Genomic DNA, 27,968 nt, shown 5'->3' on the forward strand with positions numbered 1-27,968 from the left:
TTCCAAGGTATATGACTTCGAAGGGGAAGAGATTTTAGGTTCATTTTATTCACAGGAATTACAAAAGACAAAGATAAATTGAAAAAAACCCTTGGATTTCCAAGTTATGTGATTTAAAGGGGGAAGAGATTTTAGGTTCATTTTATTCACAGGAATTACAAAAGAAAAAGATAAATCGAATTTTTTTTTGACTTCAATCCTTTTTTAACTCTTCCCCTTTTTGACTACACCCACACAAGCCCCACCCATACAAGCCCCACCCATGCAAACCCCACCCACAAAAGCCACATCCACACAATCCCCACCCATGCAAACCCCACCCACAAAAGCCCCACCCATGCAAACCCGACCCACAAAAGTCTCACCCACAAAAGCCACCTCCACACAATCCCCACCCATGCAAACCCCACCCACACAAGCCCCACCCCACACAAGCCCCACCCACACAAGCTCCACCCATGCAAACACCACCCACATAAGCCACATCCACATCCATCATATCCACATAATTATTGATTAGTTAATTAGTTCCCCACACACAATGTTTATTTAATTTAAAAAATTTGCTCCACCCACACAAACTACATCCACACAAACCTCATACACACAAGCCCCACCCACACAAGCCCCACCCATCCACACAAGCTCCACCCATGCAAACCCCACCCAGTCACACAAGCCCCACCCATCCACACATGCTCCACCCACACAAGCCCCACCCATTCACACAAACTCCACCCACCCACACAAGCCCCACCCCCCTGTGTGCCTCCACCTTTGGGCCACCACCCCCTCATCCCACCCCCCACCCTTCACCACACACACACACACACACACGGGGAGGGGAGGGGAGAGGGATGAGGAGGGTGGTGGGTCGTTGGGGGAGCGCACTTACTCCCTCCCCCCCTTCCCCCTTACATCTCCTTTATTCTTTTCTTGTAATTCAAAATCAAATAATTATAAGGAAAGCATTTATAATTAAACAAAAGTAATAACATTGAACGAAATCTTCTTTCACAGCAGTCTGATGGTTTGTTTTGGTTTTGAAACTCGATCAACATATTCTGTTCAAAACTAAAAGTGAAGAACAATTAGGGAATATAAAGATGATTATATTATGATATTAATAAAATAATAAATATAACATTTACCTCCAGAGGATAGAGTGTCATGTCAGATTCCTCCAGAAGATAAAGTTGTGTGTTTGGTTCATCCAGACAGGTGTTTAAACTGAAAAATAAAATACAAAAATAATAATGAGTCAAAGACAGAGACAGACACACACACACACACACACACACACACACACACACACACACACACACACACACACACACACACACACACACACAAACAGAGACAGAGTGATCATTTCTCAACTTGGACTCGGGCCATTCAAGATCAAAGGACGTGAGAGAATTTCTTGCCATCCAAGAAAAATATCATTCATTTCTTTTCGAAACAAATAAATGTCTTCAAGGAAGTCATTCATTTTTATCCACTCGTCATGAAGTTCAAATAACTCATTTTCAACATCAGCTATCAACGATGTTCTTATTGGGGACAAGCTGTTAGAAAAAATAAAACAATAATTATTAGTCGTATCATGATGAAATTTATAATAAATTGCTTCACCATCATTCTAAGAGGAAGCCAGACTTTACAATACACACACACACAAACTTATCAATATTGTGATGGGTTATCTTCTTCGTCAGATGAAAGATAGTTCATGTCTCAGTCATTTACCATTGGGTCAAGATGAGAAAAATGAAAAACCGCCAAACAGAAGACATTTTCAACCAAGAGAAATCCCTGGCTTATAAACCATGTTGGATCTTTGTTGGATCTTTGCCTAGACTTGCTTCATTGTTCTCTTTCCTGTTTTTCAACAGCTCAGTAATTCTGGAAATTTTCCCAAGCTTCCTGTTTTGAGCAGCACTCAGACAGCTTACAGAATGTGTGTAATGTATTAATGTTTGAGTTTAATTTGAACACTTAACTTTTATAGACTATATAAGTTTAATGTACATGAGTGGAACCGAAATATGCTCAAACGAGAGCATTGAGAGAAGTTTATCATTTCATTTTTGCTCAACAAAGACACTTAAACCAAGAACCAAGTTCCAAAGTAATCTTTGTGAATATACTCGATGGAAATGAATGTTACAAGAAAATTAAGTTATTCCCTGAAGTGGAACATGGACAAATATTCGTTGGTTCGCTCTTTGAGTGGAATGAAAATATGAAAGGGAAGAAGTGCTTTAATCAGTAAGTCTCAATTTTACATTTGCTTGTTTGGGAGGGAAAAGGATAGGTGGGGAGAACATCAGTCTCCCATTTTGGGCTTTTGGGGCTTGAGTCAGAAAGTTTCTAAGAGGAAGCTTCCGGTTCCGGGTTTGGAGCGACGAGAGGTCTCCTTCGGGGCTCCCTGCTGACGTTCTCAAAGTTAAGTTTCCGGTCGTTATTTGTCCCGTTTTAACTGTTTAATTTTCTCACCTACATATTACTGTGTGTTCCAAGTTCGGTTTTGTTTCAAAAATCGTGCTATTTTGTGAGTATTTTTGTCGACATTCTCACCTGGTGTTTGAGGCCTAGGCCTTGGCCTAGGCTTGAGGCCTACCAGTTCCACTCGGTGTTCGATCGTTTTTTTTTTTTGTTTTTTTTTGTTTTTTTCTCCCCATTACTTTCAATTTCTATCCTACCCATTACCATCAATTTTCATCCTCCCCACTTTCCAAACATCCCCCATTCTCCCAAATAATCTTTCTTATCTCAAAAAAAAATAAAATAAAATACCCAACAACAACAACAACATGCTCACCTTCTCCCGATTCTGCTTCTTCTTCTTCCTCTATTTTTTTTATACACTTGCCTGACCTAATCTGTTGAACTCTCTCAAACATTAATATAAACAACAAAGACGATCTTATAATGCTTCATCTTCCTCTCTCACACATGTGGTACTCTTTACTGTTTCATAATGCACTACTCTTCTGCGATTTTAACAGACTGCTCTCATTTCGAGCTTTCCTTCATTCCTTGCCGAAAAAATCCAACTATTACAGCGCTTCTTCTCTTCATTCTCTGAATTCGCCTTCATTGCATCCATCTTCTTCTTCTTCCTCTTTCGGCTTGCTCCCGTTAGGGGTCGCCACAGCGGATCAACCGTCTCCATTTCGCTCTATCCTCCACATCTTCCATTGACACTCCAACCACCCGCATGTCCGCCCTCACCGTATCCATGAACCTCTTCTTTGGCTTTCCTCTTCTCCTCCTGCCTGGCGGCTCCATCTTCAACATCCTTCTCCCGATATACTCCACTTCCCTCCTGTGCACATGTCCAAACCATCTCAATCTCGCCTCTCTCACTTTGTCTTCAAACCGTCCTACCAGCGCTGTCCCTCTAATATACTCATTTCTTATCCTATCCATCCTCGTCACTCCCAACGAGAATTGCAGCATCCTTAACTCTGCCACCTCCAGCTCCGCTTCCTGTCTTTTTGTTCGTGCCACCGCCTCCAAACCAAACAACATAGCTGGTCTCACGACCGTCTTATATACTTTCCCCTTCACTCTTGCAGCTACCCTTCTGTCACAAATCACTCCTGCAACTCTACTCCACCCACTCCATCCTGCCTGCACTCTCTTTTTCACTTCTCTCCCACACTCTCCGTTACTTTGGACAGTTGATCCCAAGTATTTAAACCAATCCACCTTCCCCACCTCAACTCCTTGCAACCGCACCATACCACCACCCTCCCTCTCATTTAGCAACATGTACTCCGTCTTACTCCGACTTACCATCATTCCCCTTCTCTCCAGTGCGTACCTCCACCGCTCGAGGCTCGCCTCAGCCTGCTCCCTACTCTCCCTACAGATCATGATGTCATCCGCGAACATCATAGTCAATGGGGATTCCAGTCTGATCTCGTCTGTCAACCTGTCCATCACCATTGCAAACACAAAAGGGCTCAGAGTCGATCCTTGGTGCAATCCCACTTTTACCTTAAACCGGTCCGTCATTCCTACCGCACACCTCACCGCTGTCACACTGTCCTCATACATATCCTGTACGATCCTCACATACTTCTCCACCACTCCCGACTTCCTCATACAATGCCACAACTCCTCTCTTGGCACCCTATCATAAGCTTTCTCTAAATCCACAAACACACAATGTAACTCCTTCTGGCCTTCCCTATACTTCTCCATCAACATTCTCAAAGCAAACATTGCATCAGTGGTGCTCTTTCCTGGCATAAACCCATATTGCTGCTCACAGATCGTCACCTCTCCTCTCAACCGAGCTTCCACTACTCTTTCCCACAACTTCATGGTGTGGCTTAAAAACTTTATCCCTCTGTAATTTCCACAGCTCTGCACATCACCCTTATTCTTGAAAATCGGAACCAGTACACTTAATCTCTACTCCTCCGGCATCCTCTCACTTTCCAAGACTTTATTAAACAATCTGGTTAACAACCCCACTGCCATCTCTCTGAAGCACTTCCATGCCTCCACTGGTATACCATCTGGGCCAACCGCCTTTCCACTTTTCATCTTCTTCATAGCAGTCCTCACTTCATCCTTACTGATCCACCCCACTTCCAGATTCACTATCTTCACCTCTTCCAACCTTCTCTCTCTCATTTTCTTCATTCATCAGCTCCTCAAAGTACTCCATCCACCTTCTCAACACACTCTCCTCGCTCGTCAGCACATTCCCATTTGCGTCCTTTATCACCCAAACCTGCAGCACATCCTTCCCAGCTCGGTCCCTCTGTCTTGCCAATCGGTATAAATCCTTTTCCCCTTCTTTTGTATCTAACTTCTCATACAGCTCGTCATATGCCTTTTCCTTGGCCTTTGCCACCTCTCTTTTTGCCTTTCGCCGCCACTCCTTGTACTCCTGCCTACTTTCTTCATCTCTCTGACTATCCCACTTCTTTTTCACCAAACCCTTCTTCCTTATACTTTCCTGTACTTCCTCATTCCACCACCAAGTCTCCTTATCTTGCTTCCTCTGTCCAGATGTCACACCAAGTACCTTCCTCGCTATCTCCCTCACCACTTCTGCTGTAGTTGCCCAATCATCCCACCCATCTTTACCACCATCCAACGCCTGTCTCGCCTCCTCCTTAAATTCCACGCAACAGTCTTCCTCCTTCAGCTTCCACCATCTGGTCATTGGTTCAGCCCTCACTCTCTTCCTCAACCTCACCTCTAAAATCATCCTACAGACCACCAATCGATGCTGTCGAGCTACACTCTACCCTGCCACCACCTTACAATCAGTAATCTCTTTCAGGTTGCATCTCCTGCTTAAGATGTAATCCACCTGTGTGCACTTTGCTCCACTCTTGTATGTCACCCTGTGTTCCTCCTTCTTGAAATACGTATTTACCACTGCCATTTCCATTATTTTTGCAAACTCTACCACCATTTGCCCTTCCACATTTCTCTTGTTGAGACCGTACCTTCCCATCACCTCCTCATCCTCTTTATTCCCTTCCCCAACATGCCCATTGAAATCTGCTCCAATCACCACTCTTTCATCCTTGGATACACTCTCCACCACTTCATCTAACTCACTCCAGAAATCTTCTTTATACTCCATCTCACACCCCATATGTGGGGCATATGCACTGATGACATTCATCATCACCCCTTCAATTTCCAACTTCACACTCATCACTCGGTCAGACACTCTCCTCACCTCCATTACCCTCTTGACATAATCTTCCTTCAGGATTACCCCGACACCATTTCTCCTCCCATCCACACCATGGTAGAACAGTTTGAAACCACCTCCAATGCTCCTAGCCTTACTCCCAATCCACTTGGTCTCTTGTACACACAGTATGTCCACCTTTCTTCTCTCCATCATATCAGCCAACTCTCGCCCTTTGCCCGTCATCGTCCCAACATTCAGAGTTCCAACTCTCACCTCCACACTTCTACCCTTCCCCCTCTCCCACTGCCTCCGGACTCGCCTTCCCCGTCTCCTTCTCCTCCTTCGCCCAGCAGTAGCACAATTTCCACTGGTACCCTGCTGACCACCGGTACCGGTGGCGGTCGTTGGTAACCCGGGCCTCGACCGATCCGGTATGGAAATTCGTTTTGTTGTCCGCCTAAATTGTTGTGCCATTCATTGCATCCATCAAGAATTGTGTTAAATCGCATCTCTTACCTAAAACTTTTAAAAACCACAGTTTGCCATGGATGTTCGCTTTCCATCAACCATTCTTTTTTCCAACTTCAGTGCCAACTCACCCCCCTCACCCCTCACTCTCACTCTCAAAGCAACCATCCCACTCTTCTTCCTCCAAGCCTCCCTCTCACCTCTCTCAAAAATTCCCCCTCACCTTTCTCCCACCTTTCATCCCCCTCACTCATCCTTCTCAAAGTTGCCCCCCTCTCATCCACCAAGCTGCCTCCCTCCACTGCCCTCTCACCTCCATCTCTTCACTCCACCTCCTCAAATCCTCAACTGCCTTCTTCCTTGTCTCTTGTCCCCCCTCTCCCCCAGCACCACAGAGCCTTTTCTCCTCCTCTTTCGGCCCCCTCCCCTCGCTATTCTGCAATACCCCACACTCTTTCAACAACCCTCCTTACCTCCCCCCCCCCCTCGTCCCTTGTCCTATCCTCCCCCTCCCCCTCCACCTCCTGCACCCAAAGCCTCCTCCGCTACCTCTTCATTAAAAGTGTGGACCTCAAATATCCGGGGCCTTCGCTCAAACCTTTCAGATCTTTCCATACAGGTTGCCACTGACAAACCAGACATTATCTGCCTAACAGAAACTTTCCTCTCCCAAGACGTGTGACTCCCAAGTATCTCTCCCCGGTTACTCCCTCTTACGGTATGACAGACCTGAGCCTCGTCCTGGTGGAGGTGTTGCTCTCTTCATCAAAGACTCTATTCCTCACTCTCCATGCACTGCTCTCACTCCCCCACACCCCCAGGAATACCTCTGGCTTCGGCTTCCCTCCACTCCCACCTCATGTTTATATGTGTACTGTACCATCCACCGAACAGTGATGACTCCATCTACACCTCACTATCCGAAAACATGGACCATCTTCTATCTTCTCATCCAAAATCTCTCTTCCTCTTCTGTGGTGACTTCATTTGTCATCACGCCAGTTGGCTAGGTGTGGGTACCTCTCTCACCTGCCATGGCACCTCAGCAAAAGCTTTCTGCGACTCATTAGGATTGACTCAATCGGTCAACTTCCCGACCCGGATCTCAACCAATGGTACTCCATCTCTTCTGGATCTGATTTTGACAAATTTCCCTGACAATATCTGCTGCTCTTCCTTCGCTCCAATCGGTTCTTCTGACCACGTCCTTGTCAAAGTGGACATCTCTCTGGCTGTTATCAGAGAACTACCTCACCGCCGTCGAGTCTGGCATTTCACTCAAGCCGACTGGCAGGGTCTCCGAGCAGCCATCAAACTTACAGACTGTTCTCCCATCACTACTTTCTCAAACATCAACTCATCCTGGGAATTCTTTCAAAGAAACTTGCTCTCCCTCATGCACAGATTTATCCCCTCTCGTGTTCAGTTGTCCTACCCTTCCTCCCGCCCTTGGTTTACTGAAGCTTGTGGCAAGGCAGTTGTCCTGAAACAACTTGCCTTTGCCTCATGGAAAGCAAACCCAACTGAGGGCAATCTCAGTTCCTTCCACAAAGCTTGGAACAAGTGTGTATCTACCCTCAGGAGAGCCAGAAAACAACATCTTTCTCATCTCAAGTCTGAACTCTCAAACTTCTCTCCCTCCTCAAAATCCTGGTGGCATTTAATCAAATCTGTTTCTGGTGTATGTTCCCCCTCCATCCCCTCCCTTACCTCAAATGGCCGCACTGCTGATACCACACGTGATAAAGCTGAATGTCTAAACTCAGTGTTTGCAGCTAAATCTTGTGTCCTAAACCCATCACTTTCTCTACCCACTTTACCCAGTCGCACCCAACTGTCCCTGGACTCTGTATCCTTTTCTCCTGACAAGGTAGAGAGCTTGCTTTCAAACCTCGAGTCAGATTCTGCAACCGGTCCAGACGGCATCAGCCCACGTGTCCTCAAAGCCTGCTCTTCTGCTCTTGCTCACCCTCTCTCTGTTCTATTCACCCTCTCATTTGCCCAAGGTCATCTGCCATCTGCTTGGAAATCTGCTCACATCACTGCCCTGCATAAAAAGGTGCAAAAACAGATCCCTGTAACTACAGACCAATCAGCCTTCTCCCAATCATCAGCAAGGTTATGGAATCCATCATCGCTTCAGATATGAAATCCTTCCTCTTCTCCAATGGCTTGATTTCCAATCATCAATTTGGTTTCAGACCAGGTCACTCTACCCTGGATATGCTGCTTCTGCTCTCCCATCAATGGATGGAGGTCCTCAATGACAGACAGGAAATCCGAGCCGTATCCCTGGACATATCACGTGCTTTTGACACAGTCTGGCACCCTGCACTACTCACCAAACCCTCTTCCCATGGTATTCAAGGCCATCTCCACTCATGGCTCGCAGACTTCCTCTCCTGTCGCAGTCAACGTGTGGCCCTAAATGGAGTTCTTTCATCCCCTCTTCCTGTGCAGGCTGGAGTTCCTCAAGGTAGCGTTCTGGGCCCTGTTCTTTTTCTGGTTTTCATCAATGATCTCTCGGACTCTCTGGAAAATCCTCAATTTCTCTTTGCCGATGACTCCACCCTCTGCCGTACCATCTGTCATCCCTCAGACCGGCAAGCAGCAGTTTCTTCGCTCACTGCAGATCTGGATAAAATCACAAACTGGTCCAACACGTGGAACATGTCTTTCAATCCAGACAAATCTCACACTCTCACTATGTCTCTTCGAAAGGACCGTTTAGAAAACCCCCCCATCCACTTTCTCAACAATCCTCTGGAAGAAGTCTTTTCTTTCAAGCTTCTGGGTCTCACTATCTGCCATGACCTTTCCTGGGAAAGTCACATTTCCAACCTCGCCTCAAAAGCCAGTCGCCGACTGGGAATCCTCCGTCGTGCAAAGTCCTTCCTCGGCCCTCTTGAGCTCCTGACCACTTACAAAGCTTTTGTCCGTAGCCTGATGGAGTACTGCTCTCCCCTCTGGGCTGGTGCTCCTGCCTCCCACCTTTCTCGGCTTCACGCTGTCGAAACCAGAGCATTTAAGATCATCGGCATCTCCCGCAATGAAGCTGAGTCTTTGGGCCTCTCACTCAATCACCGCAGGTTGGTCGGTGGTCTTTCTGTCTTCTACCGACTCCTCTCCAGCCTTGCCCCCCCCTGCTCTCTCTGCGATTTGTCCCCACCACATTTCCACAGGGCGCTCAAGGTCCGCCAACAACCCCCTTCTGGTAAAACTACCAAAATCACGAATCACTGCTCATCTTCACTCTTTCATTCCTCTTTTTTCCCGCCTTTGGAATAAACTTCCTCACTCTATTCTTTCCCATTCTTCCCTTCAGGCTTTCAAAACAGCTGTTCACCACCACCTCTTATCTTCCCCCATCCAAATCCTCGATCTTTTCTTCCCCCGATAATCCACCCAAGCCCAGTTCCTTCAATTCCCCTGCTTTCCTTCCTGAAAGTCCCTGTAATGTCCATCTTATTTTCGCCATGTTCCCCGTCCCATCCCCATCCCTCTCCCTTCCACAGTTCACCTAATGTGTCTGTTCCCCACTGTTTTGTCCCTTCCACTCCCGCCCCTCTTGTCTCATGCCCCCTTGCTGTGAGTTGTGTGTTCGCTCTCATACGAGCCTCGACAAGGTATACAAAAAAAAAAAAGTTTTTTCCTTTTTCCCCATTCATTTGAATGTAAGTCCCAGAAACCCCATTTATCCTCTACGGGCATGGTTCATGATCTTATCCTTGTCCCTTTGTTATCAGTGTATGTATACATAATCTCCTTGGGAACGCAACTCGCATTGCCATCGTGGATTGTGTCAAGGTGCTGCAGTGGGTACGCATACATATATTGTCTGTTTGAACTGGGTTTTGTTCCTTGTACGACGACCAGACTTGCTGTTCTCTTACAAATAATGCAGGAGATGTTGCAAGGTAGACATTGGGTTAAGGCTGTTTGATTTGGACATTGATCATGCTTGTAGCAGAGAGTGGCCTTAATCTTCTGTCTGCCTGTTCTTCCAATACCTGGTCCTTTCTGTTGTCCAATTAAGTGTGATTACAGTGTTCTCATGCTCATGGGAGGGGTGGGGGGGGGGGAGAGTTTGTTCATGTACCACGTGCAGGACAAAGACATTAATAGACATCAGGGAGTTCCAAACAGAAATTACAAGGTTATCAGAAGACAAGACAATGGACAAATCGACGCAGTATTTCTTTCTTTCAATACAGGTATTGAAGGTTTATGGACTTGCAGAACAATAAGGGTAATCGTCTTTGTTCAGATGCAGTACAAGGCTGCTGGGTAGCATCATTGGCTGAGAGCACTGCTGTTCCGCTGTTGCAGTGCCTTCTGCTGTTTGGGGAAGGAATTTGTATTTTGTTCTAGGTGCCGGCAATGGCTCCCCTCCCCTTCGCGATTGACCTCAGATCTTTAACCCCACCTAAGTCAACCCCACCTGGTATTAATTCAAGGGCCCAGCGGAATTTGAACTCAAGACCCAAGGATCACAATCTAGCCACCCTAACCATTAAGCCAACACCAGGCCTCTTTTATGACAACCTTCCTGGCTCGAATGCATCTCCATCCTTCATTATCAACATTTCAATCAGATTAGTCCATCAAATAGCTTCGTCTATTTTGGCCTGAAATGGAGGTGAGCATTGAGTTTAAACCTGATGATTTCTGGCACAACAGGGGCAACCTGGAGGGGCAGGGACGAGGTGGAGAGATGAAGAGGGCAGGAGGAGTAAGACCGGAATAGAACCGAAAAAAAAAACTCCAAAGCCAACAACCTGCCTCCAATGAGCAAGACCCTGAGACTCGGCTTCCTGATACTATATTTCAATGATGCAGATGGCCTTGGACTTCAGGCCCACGGGAATCAGGAGCACCAGTTCACAGTGGGGAGCCATAATCCATGGCACTCGGATGAAGGCTTTGGACACAGTTGTTAGCTTTTGTACACTGTTATAAGCTGAACTGACCAACTCACTTGCTAACTCATTTCATTTTGCCGCTTAATGTTGGTTGTTTGCTGCTGTGCCAGGTCCATTTGTCGTGCAAAATAGTGCCATTTGTTTTGAGGTGTCACTGAACCCATTGCAGCCATATTTGGCTGATATCAGGTCAGGTCAGGTATGGGAGCATGTGCCAGAACAGCGCGTCGCTGCGTCCACTTTCCGTCGGTACTCCAGGGGCCTCCGTCTGGCCATCCCCCAGGCAGATGCCAGGCCCATCCCCATCTCCTTGAGATGGTGGTCAACCTGCTGCAACCATGAGGCATGTGGTCGGCCCACTGGCCTCCTCCACTCATTAGACTCCCTCGCTGAGAGAATCTGGTGAGCAGGATCAGCATCAGGAAAACGAGCCACATGTCCATACAGCCGCAACTGACGCTCACGGACTATGCAGGTAACAAATCTCATCCGAGTCTCTCTCAGCAACCGCTCGTTGGACACAAAATCTGACCAGCGATAGCCAAGGATTCTCCGAAGACACCTGGTACCAAAGGAATTAAGTCTCCGTCTCAGATCCTTGGTCAGAGTCCAAGTCTCGCACCCATAGAGCAAGACTGGAAGTACCAAGGACCTGAAGACTCGGACTTTCGTCCTCCCGCACAGGTACCGGCAGCGCCACACCCCATGATCCAGTGAATCCATGACTCCCCAGGCCCGACCCAGACGTCTATTGACCTCTCACTCGCAGCCAGCAGAGACATGAATATCACTGCCAAGGTAAGTGAATCTCTCCACGACCTCAACATCCTCACCACAAACAGACACAGACAGGACAGCAGCATCCAAGATGTCACCGAAAGCCTGGATCTTAGTTTTGACCCAAGAAACCCGTAATCCCAGCGGCTCCGACTCTTCATTCTGCACCTCGAGGGCCCCCAAAAGGATGTCTAAAGTCTCCGCAAAGATGACTGCATCGTCTGCAAAATCAAGGTCCGAGATCTTGACATTCCCAAACGATGCACCGCAACTTGATCTCTCCGACATCCTCCCTAAAATCCAGTCCATACAAGTGCTGAAAAGTGTGGGGGCAAGTACACATCCCTGACGAACTCCAGTAACAACTGGAAATAAGTCAGAGGTGGTACCACCACACTTCACAGCACTCTCAGAACCAGAGTAGAGTTCAGACATCAGATCGATCAGTTTTGGTGGCACCCCACGAAGACCAAGAATCCTCCAGAGGACATCCCGATTCACTGAATCGAATGCTTTACAGAGATCAACATAGGCTGCAAGCATCCCCTGCCGAAACTCTCGTCTGCGTTCGGTGAGGACACGAAGGGCAAGGATACGGTCAATCGTTGACCTCTTTGGTGTAAAGCCTGACTGCTCTGGACGCTGGTGCTCAAGCAGATGGTGGCGAACCCTATCAAGAATTATCCGAGCAAAGACCTTGCCCGGCACTGAGAGCAGCGTCACCCCTCGGTAGTTGTTGCAGTCTTGGCGATCACCCTTCCCTTTCCAGAGAGGGACAACAAGGCCCCTCTTCCAGTCAGTTGGGATGATGCCTGTGTTCCAGGCAGAGCACAAAACTGCATGCAACGACACGAGTGCAGCATTTCCACCAGCCTTGAGAAGTTCGGCATGGATGCCACAAATCCCTGGAGCTTTGCCCCGTTTCAACTGATTCACCGCAGCCCGTGTTTCCACAAGCGAAGGTGGACCACAGTTGATTCGTGGGTCAGCAACAGGGATTGTAACACCCTTGACGTCCAACTCGACAGCGGGGGATCAGCCTGGTACAACCGCTCAAAGTAACCGGCCCAGCGGGCCTTCACTTCAGACTCCTCTGTCAAGAGCCTACCACTCTCTGCTCGAACTGCAGTGCTCCGAGGGATGGGCTTGGATGAACGTAATGCGCGAATTCCCCTGTAAGCGGGACGAGAATCACCTGTCCACAGGTGATGCTCTACCCCCTCACAGATTCCTCGCACATAGGCCTCCTTGTCCACCCTCAGTGCACGTACAGTTTTACGCCTCAGCTCCCTGAACAGCTCAGCTCTGCCATTCAGCCTGGCCCTGCGACTCTGGTCAATGGTATCCAGTGTCCCTTGAGAGACAAAATTCTTCTTTGCCCTGCAGTGAGTTCCAAGACATCCACCGGCAACATCAAGGACGGTGGTCTTAAAGGCGCTCTACAACTCTTCAGGACCCCCCAAAGCACCCAGACCCCCCAAGTGTCCACTCAGCCTGTTCGCAAACTCCTCAGCTACTCTCTCATCCCTGAGCTTGGCAACATCCAGCCTAGGCTGGGATGGTACCATTCTCCAGGATTTAAGGTGCAGCTTTAGAGTTGCTACAACAAGCCTGTGGTCAGTATTGAGGAACTGAGCACTCCGGTAGACCCTGCAGTTCTGGATCATCCTCCAACGACCATCAATGAGGACATGGTCAATCTCCTTTGCCACACCGCCAGCGTTGGAATACCATGTCCAGCGATGAGCTTGTGGGCGCTGAAACCATGAACCAGCCACCCTAAGTCCATGACTTCTTGCAAAGTCAAGGAACTTAGTGCTATTCTGGTTCATAGTTCCTGACCTATGGGGACCAACACACACCTCATAACCATCCCTATCAGTTCCAGTCGATGCATTGAAATCCCCCAAGACTAGAAGTGTATCTCGTCTGGGGCACTGATCAACAACAGACTCGAGCGTGGCGTAGAATGCATCCTTCACGGTGAGATCACTCGCCTCAGTCGGAGCATAAACAGAGACCACAGTAATGACACCTAAGGAGTGACGAATCCTTAATCTCATAATACGCTCGTTGACCGGTGTTACCTCAATTATCATTGGGGTCAGCTTATTGGACACAGCTACAGCAACTCCTTGGGTATGGTAACCATCAAAGCGACCAGACCAATAGTAGGTGGAACCACCCACCATTATCTCGCCGCAATCCGGTCTCCGAACCTCAGAGAGAGCTGCAATCCCGATGTCCAAACGCTTGAGCTCAGATGATAACAGAGACAGGTGATCATCCTCTCTTAGGGATAGGACATTCCAGGCACCCACCCGAAGGGACCGCCTCAGGTTAACCCAAGGAGACCGCCGTCTGGTGGACGACACCTCAGCACCACTCCGACACACTCTCCCGCAATCTGACCCAGGGATGTTACCCCGTGGTTTCCCTCCTATCAAAGATTGGGGGTCCCGAAGGCTTTGCCCCAATCCCGTCATCCGGTGAGCTGCCCTGCGAAGGGAAGCTGCACAGGAGGTACTCCCACGGAGTGGGTTTTCAGATTTTTTTGCGTTTTTGTGTTTTGCGGAATGAAGGGTTTTACGGTGGCCGGAGTGCAAATCCTGCCACCAACCTCCTAATAAGAAGTAACCCAACTGCAGGAGGACGTCTGCAGACACAGTTGGGCACTAGATATGGATGGCCGTTGGCTCACAAGGAGCTCCTCCGCCCTTTGATAGGTTTTGTTTTTAATCCTGCTGGGTGTCCATATCCAAACACCCCCCTCACCAGAAAACCTGGTGGGGGAGACGGTTTAGTCACCGACAACCCGACCATGGAACAGGTGAGTACAGGTTTACATGGTACCTGTAGCAGGTCACAGATCGAACCTGACCTGACAAGATCCATTTGTCCATTTGTCACATAATGATGATTCACCCGACCAGTGAAACACCGGGACGACAGTTTATAGCTGTGTCGGGATTCGAACCAAGACTAGACAGCTTCGAGGCGAGAGTCCAAACCTCAAGGCACTCCTGCCAACCCCTAGCTACCTGTGCTGGAAGGACTTCGCTGCAGTCTGTTCATACAGCCCACTCGATACAAACAGAGACATTGCGGAGCAGGTTGCTCACTGTGACGTTGCTTGACCATTCATATTGCGTCATAGTGATCTATCATCACTACCACACATGTCAGTGATCTATTCAAACACAGTCCTTGGCATTGATGATATCTTGCCAATCCCACACCCTCATGGTGCCGTTCCCTGATTAAGGAACCGTATAGCCTCACCATCGCATGTCTTCGTAGCTTTTAATCAATTAAGCTCCCGAACTTTCAGGAACCTTGCCAAAACATTAATCTGCCAAGTGTGGCTGCAAGCAACTTCTCTTTACCTAATGTGTCATATACTTTCATTACAGTTTGCCCTCAAGTTTGAAGGATGGAATGATCGAGTAATTATCTTTGAAATAATATATCCTGATAATTATGATTCAGTTCCTCGTTTGCGTACACTTTATTATTCGTCCCCTACTGGTTTCACTGGAAGGGAATATAGGTTGCCGTCCATCCGTCCGTCCATCCCACCAGTGGATTTTCAGACTTTTTCCCATACCCTTTAACATATTCAACTGAAACTTGGTACATGGTTTTATTTTGATAAGTTACAGAACAAGTTCGAGTTTCAGGGCATTTTGTCAATTTTTCACAGTTATGCCCTTTTTAAACTTACAAAATATCACGTGTTATACATGGGTCAGTGTTCAGCTGGCCTGACTCCACCCCCACTGCTTTACACCCATTGGCTCGACAGCTGGCCTGACTCCATGCCATTGCACAAAGTAGCACAGATCGGTAGGCCTCAGGCTTTAGGCCTAGGTGTTAGTCCATGGCCCAGTGCAATTGGAATCATCCCAGGTGTATAACCACAATTTACTACATATGAACATAAGTTGTACGCACATTTTTGCTTCATGTATGTACATCGGGTTTTTTTATTATTATTTTCAGCACCAAACGTGCCATTACACACCGCCCAATTAAAGGGATGTGTTTCCTGGTTCGAAAAATCTGGCTAAAACCAAAATTACGCCCAAAAACCTTCATTTATTTCGCTTTTGTGTGAACAGCATAATTAAAAGTTGGCAGTGGATGGCTTACAGTTTATGCACACTCGCCACTCTGTCTCGCCAGAGTGCAAATCCCGATCCACTCGATCCAGCTCTGTACTGTCACCCCGTCACATGAATGTTTTGCTTAATGTATGTACATCGGGTTATTTAAAATATCACATCGGTAGGAGGACATGTATTGCAAAGCAATTCTCACTCTTGTTATTTTTTTGCTTTATTTGCTTGGAGCTTGGAGCATCTCAGCTTCACAGCTCTAGCCTACGTTCTAATCCTGACCCAGCTATTGCTGTAGTGCCGGGTTCGGGGGCGGGGAACGACCGCAAGATGGAGCAGTTGGGTCGTCTCCACCCCCAAACACCCGGAATTGAAGGTCGTCACTCCGGATAACTCCGAAGTCGATGGGTCGCTTAATGGACCGTGGATGCCAATATTTCGACCGCGCGGTTAGGGTCTTTTTGTCTGATTCCAATTTACCTAATTAGCGGCGCAGTCTGGCTACCGGGGAAGCCACGCCCTCAGCCGGCTTTGTCCAAACCGAGTCGCTGTTATGGACTCGGATCCAGCGTAACCGAGTGGGAATTACCAAAGCCGCGCCGGCCCAAATAACAATTTACGGCACAATCTGCCTCCCTAATTCTCAAGCCCGAACCATACTGGGTCAATGAAAGAAAACACAGACAACGAACTGGAACATTTAACAGTTATTTATTTACAAGGGGCAATAGGGAGGGAAACACAGAGCAGACTTAATCACGAATATAAATGCAGGCAAATGTACAATGGCAATCACTTAACAGTTTTACTTACAAGACTGGCCACAGACGGACACACACACCCAAAAAGAAATGGCGCCACTGGCCTTCATTCGGACCCTCCAGCCACGGAGGAAAGGAAAGCTGGGGATTAGAGTTTGGTCGGGTACCTGGCCGCCTCGTGCGGTTTTACCGACTTGCACTTGTGGAGCTCGGAATCCGTGGACGGGAACGGGGATCCCCAGCTCGAGCGCTCCAACACAACCCACCACGGTGGGACTCGAACCCACGAACCAGAATCCAACGAGCGCAGCCAGGATCCTACGAATAACCCGGCCAGCCACGAACGATGACCGACGACCAGGAGAGCCCAGCAGACCAGAAGCAAGGAACGACCTCCAAGGAACCAAGGAAAAAAAACCGCGGATGCAGCTCGCGATCCTTCTTATCCCTCCCCTGTGCGGGGTGGAGGGATCCGCTCTCGGGTAACTCCCCTCCGGATTAGACGGGGCGTTTTCGGGTGTCATGGTGGCCAGCCGCGATTGGAGGAGGGGCGTGTCGGCGTCTCGGTGCTCCTCCCCCGAGAGGGGCTCTTTTGCTTTCCCCAGTGTCGACAGGGGAGACAGTCTTCTTTGATGGGGTGGAGTCAGAGCTGAAGCGATCTCACCCCTGATTGGACGAGAGGAACATTCCATCTTGCTGGGGCGGGGTCGGCTCTGAAGCGATGGAAATTCCGTCTATGTTTGTGTCCTTGAACACGTGCGTAATGGAGCTGAAGGAGTGGAGGGGATTGATGTACAAAACTAACTGAAAAGAAACTCGCAGCGCACACATGAAATTCCCATTAGACATAAGGGAGGGATTCTAACTATCCACATATACTTAACGAAATAACTAAACTTTGGGTCAACTGTATGTGTGAATGCGAATGGTTTCCAGATTCGTAACACTATAAGCACACATGGCAATTGTGACCCGCATTTCATGGGTTTGATCTGCTCTGTTTCTGAAAACCCCGAAACCCATTCAAGTATTGTCAAAACCCGTATTGGATGGGAAATACGATCAATTTCAAGAACCCAATGTTTCCCTTCAATCCCACTTGCAAGGACAGACACACACTGATAGACCTGATTGCTGTGTGTTGCCGTGTTCAGTTACCAAGTTTCTTGTGGAGTGCTCGCCATGTGGCTTCAGCACTCAAGCAAGCACTCCATTAGAAACCATTGATGAGGATCGGCTGGCCTGAAGGCGTGAGCTAGCTGCTTGGTAATGGAACACACCCTTGGAGTGACCTGGAGCCAACACGCAATGTATCCCTCTCATGAGTCTAGTTAATTGGCTGTGTGACGTCATGAGTTTTTTTTTTCTCTCTCTCTCACCGAAGGCCACATCCACCACCCTCCAGGATTCCGCCCGCAGTATCACTTCCAACAATTTCAAATAAGTAAATAAATAAATGAATTACCCACTTTTGATTCCTACCAACCAGTTTTTTCGTCACCTCCAAATTACCATGTTTGTGCTATCACCGTGGTGTTTCACAGGCAGGGTGATTCATCAATGTATGTGTGTGCTTTCCATTGGATGGATGTTAAACGGGCGACCCATCTGCCGGAATTATTGGTGGATGTTGAAGTTCCAATGGTGTCCTTAATTGCTAAGAGTAGGAGAGCCATCGCCAGCATCATGACCAAATTACAAATTCGTCCTCGAGCCTACAGGGAGCACCGCATCAGCGTCACAGCTAGAGCAAATTATGCAAGCCACAGTCATGTTCTGGAAGAAGAAGAAGTAGTCGTAGTAGTTTCACAGCTTTCTCGCCAACATTCTGATACCAACCCCAAGTTATCCTGGGAAGGTGGTGCAATACCTTCGTCCTTCATGGTTGCCTTCACTCGTGTGTTGGTTTATCTGCAAGTTGTCCGTTCACCCGAATGAAACTGTCCAAGTCCGGATATCGTCCCATTTGGATATATATATATATATATATATATATATATATATATATATATATATATATATATATATATATATATGTATATACCTGGAGACGGTGAGGTTGCCCTTTGTTAATGGTAATGGTCACAGGTTGAGGACTTGCGAAGTGCCACTGTGACAGGGTAGGGGTAGATGTAACACAATCTGCAGGTGGTACACGTTAATGCCAAGGGGACTGAGCACGGATGTTGACTCGAGATGGTTGTGAGCCGATAGACCAAGCAGCCTTACCTTGGACGGAGTGGAGCTTCCTTTGTGTCATTCAAGGTGGCCCGTCGTGGTGAGTGGTGAGTCTCACATCGCACTCCGGTCTCCGGGTCACTCCTGACTGCAGTCTTATCGATGCTGGATAGTTCAGGAGGTGAGCCACAAATCTCGGAGTTCCTGGACCTACCGGAATAGGTGTCATCGTGGTTGGCCGAGTTGAAATTGTGGTGAGTGGTGTTGATTGGTAGTTGTAAACTTGGACATGTCGTGAACTATTCATTCACTACCTCCACCACCGAAGGTGGATGGAGTCATATTTTCACTCCTGTTTGTCTGTGAGCATGATATCTCAAAAAGTTGTGGACGGATTCGGACAAAACTTGGTGGACAGGTTGGTTGTCTGACAAGCATAAATTAATTCGATTTTGGTGAAGATGCAGATCCGGATCCGGATCCGGATCCGATAAATTTTAAACTGATTCTTCACCTTTGAGAAGAGATGGGGCCAAAAAAACATACAAAGCACCATAATCTCAAAAAGTTGTGGACGGATTCGGACGAAACTTCTGCGGATGAATTGGTTGTGTGACAAGAACAAGCCGATTCGATTTTGGTTCAGGTACGGATGCAAATCCATGTTATCAATGCGATTCAAAACGTAACTTGTTCAACCTGCCGGAGGTATGAGCTCTACCGAGTGCTGTTCTAGTTTAATAAGTAAAACATCTGATCCCACCTGATCCCAACTGATCCCACCTGATCCCTTCCCTGCAGTGAAACAATTTATTTCTCCATCATAACCTTTTCTCACACAAATGCAGAAAGGCTTTGGAAGTGACATGGCTGTCCTTGGGACAAATTTGAGTGTGTTGTGTGTGTGTGTGTGTGTGTGTGTGTGTCTGTGTGTGTGTGTGTGTGTGTGTGTGTGTGTGTGTGTGTGTGTGTGTGTGTGTGTGTGTGTGTGTGTGTGTGTGTGTGTGTGTGTGTGTGTGTGTGTGTGTGTGTGTGTGTGTGTGTTTGTGTGTGTGTGTGTGTGACGACGCTGTTCACTTCGGATGAAACTTTAAGTCATGAGGCATCAGCCAAGACTTGTTTAAACACATTCGGTATCATTTGTATTCGGCTTATCGTTTTTCTTTAAATGAGACGTCTCGTCCGAGTTCGAGTCCCGACCCGACTGCAAAATGTCGGATTGGTGTTTCCTGGGTCAGGCTTTGCACGACAAAGTACGCCGTCCCTCGGATGGACGTTAAGCCCCGGTGGCTCATCGACTGGCATCATAGTCGCGGTGGACGTGAGATATCAAACGGTATGTTTCACGAATAATCGGCGAGTTATCGCCGGCACCCTGAACCAAAAAAGTGCAAATTTCCTGCTCAAATCAGTAGCGGCGAAACGGCTTCCCTGGCCTGCCGCTTCGTGAAAGACTCGGCTTGCACGCACATTCTCCATGAACCGCAGACCCTCCAGCTTCGTGGCGTAAAGGAGATGAGTGTGATTTATGTGATTTTCCTCTATTTAATATGATTTGTGTTTACGGACGGGATGTCCAATTTCATTACGACGGTCTCGTTCAATCGCACGAGCTTGCTGTTTTAAACCATTCTCGCACTTCGCAATCCGTGTTGCTTTGCACATCCTGCGATGCCTTGGGAAAAAATAAATAATAATATTTTTTTTTTTTTTTTTTTAAAGGATTTTAAGCAAGTCTGCAAAATAAATACAAATATAAATTCAATCCCTCTTTTCCCCCCTCTTTCCCCACAGCCACCCCTCCCTTTTGCTTTAATCCAGGGCGCAGCAGCTATATTTCTCACTGTCATAACACCGTGCAAACAGCCATTTGTATTTCTAAATTGTATTGTATTGCTTCTTATGCACGAGCGACGTCGCTTGCATTTCCAGACTCAGGATTTAAATTTTTTTTTTTTTTAATTTCCGTTAAATTTGTTTAATTGAGCGATTCAGGCAATGCTGCGTTGTCTGTCATCGGGTCTCCTTCTTGCCGTTTTCGATTCCTCGTGCTACCTGGACCCGCGTCGCATGCAAACCCGACCATGCGGGGATGAAGCGTTCCCTCGATGGCCATTAGTGAGTCTGTTGGGTTTTTTTTAATCAACAATAGTGACGTGGAAACTCTCCTGAAGCTGGAGCTGGTTTTTTTATTTTTTATATTTTTTTTTCCCAGAAAATTGCAATCCCAATCGGCGATGCGGTCACCTCGATCTGGATTTGAACCCGCAACCTCTGCGGTTCCACTCAAAGGCATCCTTAACACCGACTCGGTCACCACCTTTCTGATTCATCAACAGAGATCATTGTCCGTGGAAATGTCCTCTGTTGATGAACGAGAAAAAACACCATTTTTGAACACCCTCGCCCTCACCTTCCTCCTTCTCCAGGTAAGTTTCCTTGCACCTGTCAGGGGCAAATCCAGGAATTAGGTAGGGGGGATTTCCAAATAACAGAAAATTATAAATTTTCCAAATAATTTCCAAATAAATTACTGTGAGCTGTTAGTGGTTTATTGTTTATTAACCTCCGCCATCTTCGAAGATGGATGGAGGTTACTGTTTTCACCCCCTTTCTGTTTGTTTGTTTGTTTGTTTGTTTGTTTGTTTGTGAACAGTATAAAGGAAAAACTCCTCGACGGATTTCGACGAAACTTGGTGGGGGGGTTAGGTATGGTCCAAGGATCATGCTATTAAATTTTGGACTTGGTCCCCCCCCCCCTCAAAAAAAATTGTTGGAGAATTTTTTTTTTTTTGCATTTCTACATGTTTTAAGTGATTTCCAACCCCCCCCCCCAAAAAAAAATGTTGGAGAAAAGAACTATAACTGTGAGCACTGTTGACATCATATTTAATGAATAAGATATAATGTTCACTTGAGTGACCCAGCAGTATTGGCGGCGGAGGTTTTGCACTCCCAAGTGCTCCCCCTCTAGTTAGGTACTGTATTGATAGTTTTTTTTGAGGCTTCTGGCCTTTTTTGTAGCACACTTTTGTGGGAGGAGTTCTGGGTGACCAGGGAACCCCTGGGTTTGCCACTGTAATGGTAAATTTTTTTTGTTGTGGGGTGGGGGTTCCGGGCAACCAACAAACCCCCCTGGATTTGCCACTGCCTGTCCAAGTTTCTTTCTTTCCCTGCCTGTTTTCACTTGTTCATTCAGCCGTTTTGTTTGTCGACCAATTAAGGACATCATAAGTTTTTCTATTTGGAAGATTTTTTTGGAACAAACATTTTATTTACCGGAGTGTGGGGTTGGGGCGCTTAATACGGAGGATAAATAAGTCCTCATTCGTTTGTTGGTTTTTTTATCACCTTACCTTGTGTGCAATTCATGAAGGTTTTGTAGGAATTCCCGATTGTAAAAAAGGGAGGGATGGTGAGATGGAGCGACGGAAGAGCGGATCGTACGAGGTTGTGGATGTGTGTGCTGTGCGTGCTGTTCAAAGAGAAAACGTTGATCATCGTGAGGTGTTGCGATGGAGTGCGTGGGACCGGCTCGGATGCTCATCATCGAGTGTTTCCGAGACGGAGAGTGGTCCATTAATGCACGACGTGGGATTTTACCGAGCGATGGGTGAACTACTCCATCCTGTTCAGGAAGAATTACCATCCACGTAGGATGTGTGCACAGGTTCATTCCACAACTGGGATACGATGAGAGGTGTCTTCAGCTAAGAAAACCCTTTCTGAATATGTATTTATGCATTCTCGACAAATGGTTTGCTTCATAATTGGTTTCCATTGAACACAGGTGCCATAGGGATGGGATAATTAAACATGGCCGCCATATTGAGAACGCGTGTAAGATGGATGTTTGGGGTAGATTTTGATTTTCCCATTTCCATGTTATTGTGCTGCCTGGTCTCAATCTCAGCACCATTCTGCATGTGACCCCCCCCCCCACCACCACCATTTCCTCTCCCTCCTTCCCAAATCTGGCAAGGTGTTTAATGACAAACCACCTTCATTCAGCACAAGATTGCCTTCAGTTGTAAAATGCATGTGCTTCATTATTTAGGGAATGAATTGAAGAATAAGTTTATAAATCCTACGACGAGGTGAAAGAGCCCCTGACGTTACAGGCTCAATGGAACGGATTGACTGGAAGGATCTTGTTCAACATGTCAAACGGTCTCCGCACGGATTTTGATCTGGACGTCATGAGCCTGAAGGAGGAACGTCTTGAAAAGGTAAGATGAAAGTTTTGTTTCCCTGTATTTCTCATACAATCGGCTCTTTTTATGTGCCATGCTTTGTACTCTGTTATTTATATCATTTTCTGAACGCATATCAGCTGCCGTGTTCACCATTTAATAACATCGCCGATGACCTGAAGTTGTTCATCTCCTTCTTCTTATTCATCTGCCATTTCATCTTATTATCCTCCTTATTCGTCTTCTCTGGAGGTCATTTAATTAATATGATGAGGTGTTCTTCCCCTTTGCTCTTAGTCTCACATCCTGTCTATCACCTGTTTGTTGACCACTACTACTAGAGGTTGGGCCTTCACTCCCATCCTAATTGCATCAGTCTTTTGTCTACCATTTTCTCTTTTACTGAAACCATATTCCCCCATCCAAACCCCATCCTTTAAGTCCTTCAGTGTTTTTTGCATACATTAGTGTGAACATTTTAAACTTAGACATTTATCCATTTTGGTTGTGACTTCTCGTGATATATATATATATATATATATATATATATATATATATATATATATATATATATATATATATATATATGTAATGTGTGGTAACTCATCCTTTGATCCGATTGAATAGGTGGGTACTTGGGATTCGGTTTCTGGTCTCCACGTGATAGAGGTGAGCAAGAAACGGATCGTGAACATCACCGATTCACTCGTCAACCGCTCACTCATCGTCACAACTATTCTGGTGAGATATCCATCGTATTTTCCAATATATATATATATATATATATATATATATATATATATATATATATATATATATATATATATATATATATATATATATACATACATATATGTATTTGGTTGTTTGTTTGTTTTTTTTTAAATTCTGATTCTAATTTTGTGAATGGTGTGTTTTCCATATTCTTCTTTTTTGTCGATTTCAACCAATCTTGACATGTATATTGAGGGGTCCTTAGGGATTGTCCTCAGTGGGTTGGCATACCAATCCTCCACAGGGTCTTCCTGACAAAGGTCCATACTATCATTGAAAGTCGTGACGGTGTAATGTGCAACTGTATAAACAGTCTCAGAGTGGCAAGGAGGTTGACTAAACAACAACAAAACAACCACCTCGAATGGAGGGCATTTAAGTGTGAAAAGACGAAAGCTTCATAATTGTGGAAAGGAACAATGCCTTTGAATAGGATTTGCTTTAATGCGACGGATATAATGAGCCTGGGACTCTTTAATTAACCTTTAGGGAAATAGCTGTGAAGTATTCTTCAATATATCTAACGCTCATGCTTCTGTCTTACTTTATCTCGATTTCAATTACAGCCAACAGATACATTTACTTTTGTTTAATTAATTATACAAATAGAAGTTGACAAACATCTCACTGGCACAGATAAGGCTGAAAAACAATGTTTCAGCTGCCGCAATGAGACCGACTCCAATCTTTAAATCTGACTCAAAATCAAATATCCCAAATGGGACTCAAAATTCAGACAATATCACTCGAAACCACAAAGCCATCTAAATTTCCAAAGTCCACATCATGTCAGGTTAGGTCAGGTATGGGAGCATGCACCGGAGCAGCGCGTCACTGTCCACTATCTGCCGGTACTCCAGCGGCCTCCGTCTGACCATCCCCCAGGCAGATGCCTGGCCCATCCCCGTCTCCTTGAGATGCTGATCAACCTGCTGCAACCATGAGGCATATGGTCGGCCCATTGGCCTCCTCCACTCACGAGAATCCCTTGCTGAGAGAATCTGGTGAGCAGGCTCACCATCAGGAAAATGAGCCACATGTCCATACAGCAGCAGCTGAGGCTCATGGACGACACAGGTAACAAATCTCATTTGAGTATCTCTCAGCAACCACTCATTGGACACAAATTCTGACCAGCAATAGCCAAGGATTCTCCAAAGAGAGCTGGTACCAAAGGAATTACGTCTATGTTTCAGATCCCTGCTCAGAGTCCAAGTCTCACATCCGTAGAGCAAGACGAGAAACACCAATGACATAAAGACTCAGGCTTTTGTTCTCCCACACAGATACCGACAATGCCACACCCCATGACCCAGTGAACACATGGCTCCCCAGTCCCGACCCAGACGTCTATTGACTTCTGGCTCACAGCCAGTGGAGACATGAATATCACTGCCAAGATAAGTGAATTTCTCCGTAACCTTAACATCCTCACCACAAACAGGTACAGTCAAGATAACAGCATCCAAGATCTCACTGAAAGCCTGGATCTTAGTTTTGACCCAGGAAACCCATAATCTTAGCGGCTCTGACTCATCATTCAGCACCTCGAAGGCCCCGAAAAGGATATCTAGAGTCTCCGCAAAGATGACTGCATCATCTGCAAAATCAACGTCAGAGATCTTGACATTCCCAAACAACACACTGCAGCTTGATCTCTCCGACATCCTCCCCAGAATCCAGTCCATACAAGCGCTGAAAAGTGTGGGGGCCAGAACATATTCCTGATGAACTCCAGTAACAACTGGAAATAAGTCAGAGATGGTATCACCACATCTCACAACACTCTCAATACCAGAATATAGTTTAGACATCAAATTGATAAGTTTTGGTGGCCCCACATGAATACCAAGAATCCTCCAGAAGGCATCCCGATTCACCGAATCAAACGCTTTACAGAGATCAACATAAGCTGCAAGCAGCCCCTGCCAAAACTCTCATCTACGTACGGTGAGGATCCGAAGAGCAAGGATACGGTCAATCGTTGACCTCTTTGGTGTAAAGCCTGACTGCTCTGGACACTGATGCTCAAGCAGATTGTGGTGAATCCTGTAAAGAATTATCCGAGCAAAGACCTTGCCCGGCACTGAGAGCAGCATCACCCCTCAGTAGTTGTTGCAGTCCTGGCGATCACCCTTCCCTTTCCAGAGAGGAACAACAAGGCCCCCCCTTCCAGTCAGTTGGGATGCTGCCTGTGTTCCAGGCAGAGCACAGAACTGCATGCATTGACATGATTACAGCATTTCCACCTGCCTTGAGAAGTTCAGCATGGATGCCACAGATCCCAGGAGCTTCAGCCCATTTCAACCGGTTCACCACAACCTGTGTTTCCACAAACAAAGGTGGATCACAGTTGATTGGAGGGTCAGCAATCAGGATAGTCACACCCCTGCCATCCAACTTGAGAGCTGGTGGACCTCCCTGGTACTGCCGCCCAAAGTAACCGACCCAGCGGGCCTTCACTTCGGACTCCTCTGTCAAGAGCCCACAACCCTCTGCTCTAACTGCAGTACACTAAGGTAAGTGCTTGGAGGAGCGCAATGTGCAAATTCACCTGTAAGCAGGACGAGAATCACTTGGCCATAGGGGATGCTCAAATCCTCACAGATTCCTCGTACATCGGCCTCATGTGTCCTACCTTGGCGCATGTACAGTTTTTACCCCTCAGCTCCCTGAACAGCTCAGATCTGCCATTCAGCCTGGCCCTGCGACTCTGGACAATGGAATCCAGTGTCCTTTGAGAGACAAAATTATTCTTCGCCCTCTGGTGAGTTCCAAGACATCCACCGGCAACACCAAGGATGGGGGTCTTCAAGGCACTCCACCACTCTTCAGGATTCTCCACAGCGCCCAGACCCCCCAAATCCCCACTCAGCCTGTTCGCAAAATCCTCAGCTACCCTCTAATCCTTGAGCTTGCCAACATCCAGCCTAGGCTGGGATGGTACCATTATCCCGGCTTTAAGCTGCAACTCCAGAGTTGCTACAACAAGCATGTGGTCGGTATTGAGGAACTGAGCACTCCAGTAGACCCTGCAGTTCTGGATCATCCTCCCGCGCACACCAACGAGCACATGGTCAATCTCCTTTGCCACACCACCAGCATTGGAATATCACATCCAGTGATGAGCCTGTGAGCACTGAAACCATGAACCAGCCCCCCCCCCCCACCCCTGAACTCTGTACCTTCTTGCAAAGTCAAGGAACTTGGTGCTATTCAGGTTCACAGTTCCAGACCCATGGGGACCAACACATCTCTCACAACCATCCCTTTCAGTTCCAGTCAATGCATTGAAATCCCCCAAGATGAAAAGAGTATCTTGTCTGGGGCACTGATCAACCACAGAATCGAGCGGGGCATAGAATGCGTCCTTCATGGTGAGATCACTCGCCTCAGTCGAAGCATATAGAGAGCCGGGAAGCAACACCCAAGGAGTGACGAATCCTTTGTCTAATAATATGCCCATTGACTGGTGTTACCTCAATGATCGTTGGAGTCAGCTTCTTGGACACAGCTGCAGCAACTCCTCAGGCATGGTAACCATCAGATCGACCAGACCAACAGTAGGTGTAAACACCCACCATGAACTCACCACCATCTGGTCTCCAAACCTCAGAGAGTGTTGCAATACCGATGTTCAAACACTTGAGCTCATATGATAACAGAGACAGTTGATCAACCTCTCTTCCAGATAGGACATTCCAAGCACCCACCCGAAGGGACCGCCTCAGGTTATCCCAAGGAGACTACCTTCTGGTGGATAACACCTTAGCACCGCTCTTTCATGCACCACCGCAATCTGACCCTGGAGGTTTATCCCCGTAGTTTTCCTCCTATCATCAAGGAATGGGGGTCCCCAAGGCTTTGTCCCAATCCCATCATTGGGTGAGCTGCCCTGTGAAGGGCAGAAGCACAGGAGGTACTCCCACAGAGTGGGTTGTCATATTTCCTCACATTTGTTGTTTTTGCGGAATGAAGAGTTTTATGGTGGCCCGAGTGCAAATTCTGCCACCACCCTCCTAAAATTTTTTTTAAAAAGTAACCCACCTGCATGAGTATGTCCGCAAACACAGTTGGGCACTAGAAATGGATGGCCATTG

At 46.9% G+C, this 27,968-nt stretch overlaps 1 protein-coding gene across 3 annotated transcripts in view; it reads left to right on the top strand.

Moving 5' to 3' along the window:
- Positions 1-27,968, top strand: part of LOC147011450 (glutamate receptor ionotropic, kainate 2-like) — a 446,205-nt gene that overhangs the window by 382,249 nt on the left and 35,988 nt on the right. For all 3 annotated transcript variants that reach the window (XM_085857184.1, XM_085857185.1, XM_085857186.1), the window contains exons 8-9: positions 23,023-23,130; positions 23,722-23,835. In XM_085857184.1, coding sequence (XP_085713310.1) covers positions 23,023-23,130; positions 23,722-23,835 — 222 coding nt within the window. The remainder of the gene's footprint in view (positions 1-23,022; positions 23,131-23,721; positions 23,836-27,968) is intronic.

Source organism: Eptatretus burgeri, chromosome 15 (genome assembly GCF_056783735.1).
Source record: "Eptatretus burgeri isolate ZD-2024b chromosome 15, Ebu_testis_v1, whole genome shotgun sequence".
Classification (NCBI taxonomy): Eukaryota; Metazoa; Chordata; class Myxini; order Myxiniformes; family Myxinidae; genus Eptatretus; species Eptatretus burgeri.